This window comes from Poecilia reticulata, unplaced genomic scaffold (genome assembly GCF_000633615.1).
Source record: "Poecilia reticulata strain Guanapo unplaced genomic scaffold, Guppy_female_1.0+MT scaffold_278, whole genome shotgun sequence".
NCBI lineage: Eukaryota > Metazoa > Chordata > Actinopteri > Cyprinodontiformes > Poeciliidae > Poecilia > Poecilia reticulata.
The window spans coordinates 36,816-49,522 of NW_007615057.1; the positions used below are offsets into that span (position 1 = coordinate 36,816).

At 38.1% G+C, this 12,707-nt stretch overlaps 1 protein-coding gene across 2 annotated transcripts in view; it reads left to right on the top strand.

Moving 5' to 3' along the window:
- Window positions 1-12,707, top strand: part of slc5a10 (solute carrier family 5 member 10) — a 49,711-nt gene that overhangs the window by 32,602 nt on the left and 4,402 nt on the right. The window contains exons 8-11 of one of the 2 annotated variants that reach the window (XM_008403000.1): window positions 2,143-2,250; window positions 2,352-2,502; window positions 2,618-2,786; window positions 10,558-10,785. In XM_008403000.1, the coding sequence (XP_008401222.1) occupies window positions 2,143-2,250; window positions 2,352-2,502; window positions 2,618-2,786; window positions 10,558-10,785 (656 nt within the window). The remainder of the gene's footprint in view (window positions 1-2,142; window positions 2,251-2,351; window positions 2,503-2,617; window positions 2,787-10,557; window positions 10,786-12,707) is intronic. The other variant, XM_008403002.1, reaches the window with a different exon arrangement.

Here is a 12,707-nt window from a genome sequence, read left to right on the forward strand (position 1 = left end):
TGCATGTCATGTGCAAAATGGAAAAGAGGAATAAAGACTTTCACAAGTATTTAAAATTATAGTTTATTATCAATAGCAGGAAATCAAAAATAAAAATTAAGTAATTTAAATACATTACTAATATATTAATAATATATTTAAAATATATTTGAAGTATCTGAAATATATATTTTTAATATAATTCTGAGGCAGAATTATTACACTCAAAATATAATATCAAAATATAATAAAGCTCTGAAATATGATATTTAAAAAGTATACTTTAAGTACACTTGAAGTTGTTCCAAAAAAGTACATATAGAATACTAAAATATACTATTAGTTGTAATTTAATACTATTTAAATACTACTAATGTATACCAATCACAAAATTAGTTGTTCCAAAATAGTACAGTTTATTTATGTACATCGATAAAAGTATACTGGAGTATGTTAAAATTTAGTATACTAAAGTATACTTGTTTTTCACTTGGGATGTTGTGTTTTTTGTTATTGTTTTTTTTGTATTCATTAATAAAACACATTAAGCTCTACATATGACTTATCTCATGAGAACATTTATAATATATATATCATGTTATAAAGATACCTACATTAGACCATAAAGGTCATTTAAAAAATTGTTTAAGGAAAGTGTTTGATCTGGCTTGGTCAAAAAATTGGCACAAACATGTAGAGTCCTGAAAATATTTTAGGAACTTGATAATGTTAAAGTAATAAGTATATTGATCTTATTGGGTAAGCATTCATTTCATTTAGTATTTGGATAAAACAATTAATTTGGTTTATGGCTAAATATGTGCTAAAACTACTTTGGTTTTTTATTTCATAGATTTCTGTCCTAATAATGCCCCTTTAAGAACTACACAATGCATGATGGGAGTTCAAAGTTCATGACCTGTGAATGTGTACGGAAAAGAGAAAACTACATGCGCTGTACGCTCGAACTGTGGAATTTGTTTAATAAAGTTGCACAAAAGCAAAAATCTGAGTTTTTAAGGATGCAACAAACACCAATGTGTTTTGCAGTCTCAGCTAATCTTATTTGCTGAAACTTTTTTTTTTACTATGGTTAGTGAAAAAAAATTTAGTCTCACAATCTTTTATCCACAAATAGTACATCAAATTTGTGTAGCATTATTTCTACACAAATAATGCTACATAATGCTGCTTATCTGTAGCATAACTTGCTACAAATAATAGACCAACTAATGAAATCTAGTTAGTATAGATTTCCACAAATAGTACACAGGTTTTCAATAGATAGACGTTCTGTGGAGTCTCATGGCCACAAGTCATACATTTTAATGTGGTGACTTTAGATTTGCTCAAGTCTTAGAATAGAAAATGTCTTTATTTCCTGCAAAGGGGAAAGTCAGATGTAACAGCAGCGTGAGATACAAAATATCTGCTCTCCACACTTGTCCTTCCTGCTGAATGTCTGTCTTTAATGTTTTTCTTGGAAAGAAGTGGCTCCCTAGCTGCTGTTCCAGTCAGAGTCATCAACTAAAAGTCTTAACCTAACTGTATATCCATTCACAGCTGCATCTCTTTTTGCCTTTTTTTAGTAAGCTCTGGAATCTTCCTCAGCAAGAAACTTCCTGACTCTTGTTGAGCCCTCTTTGACATCCTGAATCCTGCAAATTAACCTTTCATCTTGAAATTCATAATCATCCAAATACTTTTTTCTTCTGGCAAAGAATTTGTAGCAGCAGTTTCCTTACACGTGGCAGCATTTTGATGATTTCATGCTAATCTTTCATCTTATTGCAAATGGAAAAATATAGATGTTTTAGGCACAGATTGCTTGTTTAAAGCAAGCAATCTGTTAACTACATTTATTCCAGGCTGTTATAATATTATACAACAATTAAGTTATCTGCCACTGCCTTTCAGTCATTCCTGCTAATAACGCTTGTTGCGATAGAGTAATGTGCATCTGATCAGTCTGCACAATAATGCAAAGACAACAAAATGTCCACAAATATTAAAAGTTTGCAAAATACAATTTTCGCATCACTGCGCAAACAGTGCCTTTGGCCGTGACTCGACACCTTAAGAGCTTCCTGCTGGGTGGAAAAAGAAACAGGTTTTCTTTTCCACTCCATTTGCGAAGATATTGAACTATTCTTCGTATTTCAGACACTGTGGGATGTGTTGATCCAGAGGAGTGTGTACGGGTCTGTGGAGCAGAGGTTGGATGTTCCAACATTGCCTTTCCCAAACTGGTCATTGAGCTCATGCCAAGTGGTAAGTTTTTATTCCCCTACGTTCATTTCTGAATATTTAAATCACTTTAAGTTTTTACCAGCACGCATCTCTCCGTATGTGTGTGTCTGTTTGGACTGCAGGCTTGAGGGGGCTCATGATAGCAGTAATGATGGCAGCTCTGATGTCGTCTCTGACCTCCATCTTCAACAGCAGCTCCACCCTTTTTACCATGGACATCTGGAAAAAACACCGCCCTCGAGCCTCTGAGAGGGAGCTGCTGTTGGTTGGCAGGTACCCTACATTACCTGTACACTTCGTCATCAGAACGCTGTTTTACCATGCAGTGATCCGTAACAGATCAATAACTAAATATCTTTGGATTTTGTTACTGCTAATGTTTGTCCAGGATTGTCACTGTGATATTGGTGGTGGTGAGCGTGGTGTGGATACCCATCCTTCAATCAGCCAATAGCGGCCAGCTCTACGTCTACATCCAATCAGTGACAAGCTACCTGGCCCCTCCAGTCACAGCCGTCTTCACACTGGCAGTCTTTTGGAAGAGGACCAATGAGCAAGTATGACGTTAGCGCAAACATGCTCACAGTTTGTGCTTTGCAAAGCAAATGTTCGCTTTAGCAATAAGTTAAGACATGCTTAACATTTTTCAATTGTTTTTATATCTAATTTTGCAAAGTTATAAAATTTGAATACCTATAGAAGAGAAGCAACATGTTGCCAGAAAATATATTGACCCATAATAAGCTGCAGGGCAATATGTTGCAGCACAACATATTGCTCCTCTTCTATAGGTATCCAAATTTTATAATAACCTTGTACAAATATATATAAAAACAAGTGAAAAATGTTACGTATGTGATCAATTATTGCTAAATACACAGGGCTTAATAACCCTGCTCTCTGAAATGGGGTCCTGCTCTCACTCTTTCAATTTCTTGAATTTTGCAGTTCAAGAAATCTTGAAAGTGGTTGAGTTTCCTTGGAAATTAATAAGAATTTATCTGCGCAAATATGATTTAAAATGACAGAGGTTTACCTTGGTTGTTGGTATAATCTGTAGGCAGTTCTCTAAATCTGTAAAACAGTGCCTGGTAGCTAGATAAATCTGTGGTAATATTTAGATTAATAACTGATGTGTTTTTAACTTTCTCTTCTGCAAAATGTTTTATTTTCCCATTTGAAACCAAGTAAATAACACAGATGATAACTAGAACATTAAACTATTGTGGCAACATTTTTTCACCCAGAGCACAAGACTACTGAAGTTACACCCATGATTTATGGAATACATAAAGTAAGGTACATTTTTGGTAATATTTAATGTAAAATATTTCACTTGTAAATGTAATTCTACAAATTTTGTTCTATTTGGAACTTTATTTTGCATCTACATTTAAAATTTCAGCCCATTTTTGAAGGGCCATAGAGCAACAAGTATATTAGAAAATGTACCCCATTTGTAGCACCATACTGCAGCATAAAACTGAGCTTTCAAGGTTTAATCTCTGAACTGTTTGTGTTTCCTTCTGTATTGTACTGCAGACTGTTTTATTAGACTTGCACAGAAGTTCATCTCACTGCTTTGCATGGAACTGATTTTTTTGTTTGTTTAAATGTGTGAACACACTTGAGTTTGTTTGTGGTTCTCACTCATTTTATGAAGTGTATTGTCCATCATTTCCTGTGTAGAAAACAACTTGAATGAAGTCTGCGCTCAGATGAAAGAATACAAGTCATTGTTTTAACAAGGTGTGAGTGAAAGTTTAGAGCTGCAATATAAAGACAATATGGAGTGCCACAAAGGAGATAACAATGCTGCAGTAAGATTGTGTTCTCAAAGATAATACTAGTGTGTTGAAATATTGTTTCCCTGCATGTAAAGACCAATGTGCTGCAGTCGGTTTTCTAACAGAACACGTTCTGGGTGTGTCTGCTGTCCTCTGGCATGCAGCTCAACAACTCAAACCAAGAGAATTTTCTCAAGAACAAGATTTCTCCCTCAGTCATCTGTTAAACATAAATAAAGGCATGCACCACTTCAGGGAAGCAAAGATTATTTGGAGTTTGAATTATGACACAGTGGTCAAAGGGCATTTCTGTTTTCTGAAATCCCTTGGGTTTCAGACTAGCCTCATAATTTGTTACAATAGCCTGACACCTGGTCAGTAGACCAATTTAGTCCAATATGTTTTAGTGGATACTTGCTGACTCTGGTTAGCAGGTTGACACCCTGGTTTAAAGACTTAACTCACAGATGCATTTCCATGAAATGTACTACTTACTGCTTTGAGTTAAATTTGAATTTAAATTAGATTAATATGTTACTTCTACCACAAACTACTATAACAAACTAACATTGCAACTGCTATTACTTGTCTTCATGCATTCCACTCTAAAATTTATACAGATAGGATGTTGTCATTAACTTTATACTCTTTTTTTTCCTCTCACAGTACTTCAGGGTTTCCCCCAGTGTATTATAAGCCTGGCGGCCCGCCATGCTTTACTAGCCACGCCGCCAAGCTAAGCGTTGCTGTTTACGTTTTTAGGAAAATTAAAAAATAATTATAAAAATAAAAAAAATCGAATCGTTTTTTTCTTTTTTTTAAAGCCGGAATGCAAGCGTCTCCTTATCTCTTAGCATTTCACTAGCAGAACAGATTTATTCCTAAAGGATAGGTTTGTAATAGATAGGTTTATAGTTTATGCATTTAAAGCCAGCAGCGCGCGGACCAATCAGCGCACAGCTGGCGCCTCTGCGCTTTGAATCGCGCGCTGCCGCTGCTTTACTTCAGCGCGGCTCGCGCGCCTCCTTTCACTCAAACTGGACACAGACTGACCTGTATGGATATTTACATCAACCTACTGTGAGGAATTCTGATCCTTTGGAGAACTCTGGGTAAGAGTTTAAAGCCCGCCGCGTTAGCTCTGGTTGCGCAGCTCAATGTGAACCGCAGGAATAACTTGTAGCGAATTCAGAGGTCGCGTAGTGGAGCGGTGAGAATGATTTATCTTTGTGAACGAACAATTATATGCGGTGTTTCCATCTCAACGCGCTGCCCAGCCTGTGGCTCTGTGTCCGTCTTCCCTGTAAAGTTTATGGTCCCGGTTGGCCGGAGCGTTAGTGGATAACGAGCAGCGCTAACCTCATCATGCAGGTTCAGCCCGCTGAGGAGCTTTCGCGCTCTTCTCGGAGTCACGCATCACGCTCATTTTATATTGTTTTATTATTATTTTTCCGGTTACACGATGCATCAAACCATATCAAATGCGTTGTCTACTTAGAGTTAATATGCGCGGCCACACGGAGATCTGAGAAACTCGTCCCATAAACTCGACCAACCAGAATAGTTTCTGTGACGCTTATTAAAAACTCAAGACACGAAATGGAAGATGGTGCTCCTGCTCTTACAAAACCAATAGTAGAAACTAGTAAAAGTAACAGTAGCATTAATAATTTTGCCGTTATTGCTACTTTTGGTTTTGGGGTTTTATCACAATAAATCAGAAGTGTTATGACATTTAAAGAAACAGTGCAATTATTACAGTATGATAATTGCCCTACTCTTGGCTCAGTGTTTCTGTGTTTAGCTCTGTCTCTGTCTTGGATGAAACCAACTTTCCCATAGATAATGGTTAAGGCTTAGTATATCTGTGCTTGCTGTGTTTCTCTTTTGGTCAAAGTTGTCATGATATGGTGACGGTTGTCCCAAATACAGATAGGCAGAAGCAGTGAGTAGATTTGGTAATTTTAACGAAAAAATGAAGAATAAAAACTTACAAAAGCCACAGGGAGCCAGGAAAGAACAATGCAGGAGCAAAGACAGCAAGGAATAACATCAGAATAACAGAGAAGAAAAGGAGTTTAAACAAAAAAGTAGTGGGAGGAGTAAGAGCATGACCACGTTTTAGTTAGTAAGCAGTTACTCTGAACAAACCTACCCGGCTCTATGATAATCAGGGTTTTTGGTTTCAGAACAGAAAATATCAACTAGGTAACTCCATTCTGAGTCAAGTTACCCCTAAGTTAAGCGTGAGCATGATTATAGAAGGAAGCCCTCAATGCAGATAACACAATTCACCATGCATTTACTGGTATCTTCGAAACAATAAAGTTGCAGCTTAACAACTATACCATTTTAAATAAATTGTGTGGAATAAAGTTCCATAAAGATTATGAAATTTCCAAACACCTTTTAATCCATTTGACTTTAAAAGTGTTGCTTAGGTGGAAAAAATTGAAAAGTTCTAACCCCCAATACCTGTGCTCTCTAAGTATATATTTTTAGGTGGTGATATTTATTCTTCCAAACAAATTTGACAAATAAACTGTTAATTTTGTTACATAGTACATCATTAATGTAAAGGGAGAGACCAGGATATACAAACTTTCAGTTTTTGACAACACTACCAAAAATAATCCCTTCGGAGCTAGTGCATCTCTAAAAAACAAGACTGTGTCATCTACAAGTTGTGGCATCATAACTTCTTTATTAAAACTTAAACCGGGACTATTTACATTGAGAAAACATTTAAGAATAAATGTTCAGCCATGATCAAATTCAAAAAGTAAGAAATTGGGCAGCCCTGTCATACACCTCTTAATACAGAAAACCTTCCAGGCAAAGGTTTCCTGTACAAAATAATTTATATAAAATAATTGAGCTGTTTATGTTGTTATAAAACATTTTAATTATCTTCATAAATCACTCTCAAAAACCAAAAATCTGTAGTGTTTGTTGAATTGAGTCAAATGCTTCATAAAAGTAAAGGAAAATCATCAAAGCACTGGAATTCATAAAATAATCTAATTAATCCAATGCCAGGAAATAAACTTAGATTTTTACTTATCTCAATTCAAATCTTTTTCTTAGCATACACCAGAGCTAACATTTTATAATCAATATTTGAAAGTCAGACAAGTCTCCAATTTTCTATTTTTAGAGGATCTTTGTCGGCCTTATGTATGAGACCCCGTGTTGTGTTCAAGACCACCTAACCTGAGACCAAGACAAGACCAAGACCACCGCCGTGCTCTACATGATATGATAAAATGCGAAATATGATCAAAATTACTTCTCAAATTGATCTGAAAGATCCACATTCCCATAAAAACACATGGATATTAAATACTTAATCAATTTAATCAATATTAAATTTAACAAACTCTTTGTTCTGCTTTGCTTCCATCTCTGTGCTACAATCCGCAGTGGTCTCATGCCATCCCTAAAAAGATAACGCCCTGGGTGTTTACCCATGTTGCTCATGTCAGAAACCATCTGCACCATTAAACATAGCAACTGAGTCAAAACCCTGATGCTCAACTATGAACACTGACCACGGAGCAACAAGCAAGAAGTAGATACATGTATGCCAGTGGTCCCAAACTTTTTCCTCACAGCAGCAGCAGGTCTCCTTCGCTGCCGTACAGGTGTAAACCCAGCGTCGTAGCGCTCATGTTGCGTTTAAAGGCGGCTCGGAAAAACAGATTACCACATGTTAACAACGGATTAAACAGTTTTAACTGCTGATGAAAGTGACAGAGGACACAGATATGGTTAGTGTGGAAACACCTACTGTATCAAATTGACAAAGGAATAACAGAGACTTGGCCATTCTATGGTAAAAACCCAGCGTATACAGCGTTCATGTTTTTTTGTTTTTCTTTTTCATCCTGACGGCTTCCCGCGCCCCCCTGCAATGGCACGGCGCCCCCTCTAGGGGGCACGCCCCACAGTTTGGGAACCTCTGATGTATGCTATTCTCACAGCGTATGGTAATCTGATAGGCTCTCAGTGACACTCCAGTCCTATCTAATAAGTAAAGACCCGTGCAGAAGAATCGTTCTGCTCCTGAATGTCGCAGTGACATTGCAGACTTTTGGACACAGCGTTGTCTCATATGTGCAACAAGTCAGTCAACATCTCTGCACAATAATTCAGGCAGTGAGTGACAACTTTTTTTCATCACAATGCTTAAGTGTCTCTGTACAGCTAGCTTTGCTAACATTACGTCAACAGAGCTTACCTTTCTTTGAGATACTTTTCTAAGTGATGAAAAAAGTTAGACGTTGTCCCCACCGACTGTGAAAGCGAAGCGCTGCTGAGTTAGCTGTGGCCACCGGATTTCTTATCATTTATGCAGCGCAATTCTATTACTATTAGACAGACACCTTCTGCCTCTGAGAGGAAACCACTGCGCATGTCTTGGAGCGCCGCGTGCGAGTGAAAGGTGGGGGGAGGGGGGGAGAAACATAAACACGTAATTGGCAAGTCACGTTATTAGTTGGATTTTTATCGGTGCGTTTTGCATCCACTGAAAACAAAGATGTTAACAAATAAACTGGACAGTTTGCTGCACGTATAGTGATATTTTTACAGTTGCGGTCTCGACTGGTCTTGAAATAAATTACCGAGTCCTCAGCGCCCGAGACCGAGACCATCAAATAATGGTCTCGAGACCGAGACCGATATCGAGTACTACAACACTGATGAGAGCTATTAGAGCCCATTTCATGGTTGTTGTAATTTATTGCTTATATAATCTTTGAACATTAGTAAAAGATGATCACTGATTAATTCCCACACCGTGCCCATGAATCCTAAAGAGGAAAGTGTCGTCTCACATGTGCCTTTAAAGGCTTCCCATAACAGAAGTGTAGGAATCCTAATGTGATTCATAAAAGTGGCACACTTACTTTAGTTACTTTTGAAAAATATAAATTGCTATAAAATTATACATTTTGGAGATTGCAATAGGATCTGAGCTTATAACACCAGTAAGTTAAGAGCCAGTATTCTATTTCTTTTTTAATGCAAAAAAGCAACTAGTTTCTCTGTCATTCTTTCAACCATTTAGCCCTTATGAAGGAGTGTTAGGGGACAGGCCCGAAGGGACGTGGGAATAAATATATGTAATTTAAATACAAGCTAAGGTAAAACTGCGTGGACTGGCTGCAGTCCAGACAGGAGGCCATTTTTTTATTGTCACTTTATAAAGTGATAGGTATTTTCCTAGAACCTACATAAAAGAACCACAGACAACGTATATGAATGTATGACTAAACTTCTGCAAGCAAAAGGAGAAGACTCTGTCAACTGCTTCTCAGAGCTGTTCACAGAGCGTTCTGCTTCTCTTTGGATACAGCTTGTCTTTTATTCTCAAACTTCAAAGAGGGAGGATAGGCAAGATAGACAGCAGAGGAAAAACAGCAAAGGTCGTAAAACATTTTACCTAAACAAAGCAAAGGTCGTAAAACAATTTAACATCTGGCCCCTGATCTGAGCCCGGTTCAAATCTCGGTCAAACTGTTTCACATGAAGATAACAGGCAGCTGTGACTTCCAGGTCAGTTCACACATACAGTTTAAACAAGAGAACACTTTAACCTGAAACAAAATGATAATACCAAAAAATCTCTAACATAAAGATTGTTTGAATTTTTGTCAGTAATATATTGTTTTTGTTGTGTTGTTGTAAAAAGAGCAAAGAGAGAGAAATTCCTATAGATTCCCTGGAATGATACTTTAGCTTGTCATTGAACACAGTGTTGCTCACCTTTTTCACTGAGACAGGGGTTAAAGATTATGGTGGTACCGGGGGTTAGAACTGCTGCTGACTGACTCACCTGTTAAGGGTAGTAAAAGGTACAGGGACAAGTTAAATATATGAATATGTTGGATTTTGTGGTTTTTTCCCCCTTATAAAATGCTACTGAGCCCAGTCTCAAGTCTTTTGTAGAATCTATCAGGTTGTCTTCCTTTTCAGTCCTATTTTAGCTCCTTTCATCTTCACATTAACTTCCACCATGTCTGAACTGCAGAAAAGCATTCCAACAGTACAGTATCTATGTATCTATCTATCTGTCTATCTGTCTGTTTGTTTCAGAATGATGTGTGGAATTGTTTTTTCTTTTTTTTTTGCCACATATGGCATTTTACATGTTAGCCCAAAAGTTTAAGTTATAAAGAGGAAGATTTGCAGAGTACAAATGCATATGATTACCTGGCATATGATCTATTAACAGATTCTCTCTGAGGATCTCTGCAGGGCTAACATGGTGGGCCTCTTGTCCGCTTCTTTGCCTGACCTATCAGGTTAGGTAGAAAACAATATCCTGCACTGGGGCCACACTCTTTCTATTTTCAGAGCTCCGTGAGATGTTCACAGTTTAAGTAAATATCTCACAGATGGAAAATGCAGACACTACATTCTGTGTGTCTGTTGTTGTAGTTTGTGGTTTTAATGAGACAAAATAAGAAAATGGTTGAGTGGTGTAGATACTTTGCTAGAGAACTGTACCTGACCAGGGCGGTTTCTGTTTTTTCAGGGTGCATTCTGGGGCCTCATGGTGGGTTTGGTGGTAGGCGTGTGCAGGATGGTGCTGGAATTCGCCTTTCCTCCTCCCAGATGTGGCGTTGTGGACTCAGCTCCCCTGGTGTTACGGGGCGTTCATTATCTTCACTTCGCCATTCTGCTCTGTGGACTCACTGCTATCGTCGTAGCTGTGGTGTCATTTGTCACACCGCCACCCAGCCACGAACAGGTTGGCACTCTTGTAAGCATAAAACATCAGGTCCTCCAGGGAATGGTTGTGTTAATTGTTTTAAGTTTCATTGTAACAACATGACCTAATTTGTTATGTATTTTATTGCTCAAGCAGCCCGTGTATGAACCCAAAAGGCAAATGTCAGCTTTCTGAACCAACGCCCTGTCTTAGCAGGTTTTAGCAGATTTAGCCTGATTTGTGACAGTCATTCCTGTCTTATACAACCTTTATGCTATGTGTGTAAACTACTGCAGAGTCTTAGGTATTCAAACTGTGACACCACAGTACTTGCAAAAACTTTAAACATATTTGCATCTATAATCTCTTTACACATACAAACCATACTACTGTCCACACCTTAACCACAGTCATCTGTATCCTCCCTTTTTCTTTAGTTATTCACTGAGTGGGTTAGTGCAACAGTATTATGATAAAGAATGATTGCATATGAAAAAAGTGCAAAAATATAACAGAAAAACACCCACGGCACCCACAGTGGTTTCTATTGATCACAAATTAAAACACAAACTGTCCACAGTTTATGGGGGAACAAGATTTAATTTCTAGTTTTCTCCTCTTACATTTTATGTCTATATATGGCATGTACTCATGTTTTACTTTAACTATGCAAGTAACTTAAAATGTATTCTAAACATGCCCTGTTCAAATAGGTAGCAGCTTACAACAGCACAACTGTGCAGGATGCACAAAAGTTTTATGCATTGGACACAAAAATACCTACTGACACATGAAAATATGTAAATAGAGTCAAATTGTCATGATTTAGGTTGGAAAATAAAGAACCAAATGCAGAGCAAAGATGTGGTTTAAAATAAAAAGTCCATGGAAAACGAAAAGGGAGCAGGTCATGGAACACGGAGCAATCAAATGAACAATGAGGACCAGGAAGCTTAAATACTGAGGCAGGAGGAACCAGATCAACTAATCAGATGAAATGTAGTACAACTGTGGCAGGGAGAAAGGAGGAAAACTGATGGAGGAGAGTAATTAATACCGAGGTGTGTATCAGTATTAACTTTCAGTTTCAGGTGTGAAACTGAAAGTCAAACTGCAAACCATGAGGCCTGTCTCAGATGTTCACTGGGTTTCCACTTCACTCCTCAATTTATAATTGGGGCCTGCCATAGCAATGCATGGCAGGAACCTATTGTTCTACACTCAACAAGCGGTCTCTTTATTAGTTTATTTATTTTTCTTCTGTCACCTTTAATGCGGCCCAAACCGCTGCGTGCACCACCACAAAAGTGTTATCAAAACGTTCAACTTGATCCCGAGAAGGGAGCTATTATTTTTTAGTGGGATTCTGAGTTAAAATGATGACATAAATTGAGAAAAACTAGAAAAATCGAGGCTGAGTGTTTCACAGAATCAGTAATCTCTCTGAAACACACACACAGCACAGTGGAGGTCTGACTCCAAAACTCTTTTTAACTCCCCCTCACAGGCACAAATATCGACTTATTGGTCTAAAAGTCGGTCATGACATAGATAAATGCCTGCTCCCTTAAAATGTTTTAAAAATGTTGCTAGAGCTTATGTTTTTTTTGTCAGAGTCCTTGAGACTGACGCTGGGTGTCTCACACATAGACATAATATAAGAGTAGACCCCACATTGGCTGCTCCGGCGCAGGAAATACGGTGGCCATCTTGGAGAGGTCGTCCCTCCTACTTTGCTGAATTAAAACAGCAGAAGATGCCTCAGCACTGAGGGATATTGTTGTTCTGATCGATGGCCTACCGGGCCTTTTTGGCCTGTGGGACTCCAGAAGCAGCTGATAGGTACCGGCGGGCGAAACGGCATGCGGCTCGGGTTGTCGCTGAGGCAAAAACTCGGGCGTGGGAGGAGTTTGGAGAGGCCATGGAGAMAGACTTCCGTACGGCTTCGAGGCGATTCTGGTCCACCATCCGGC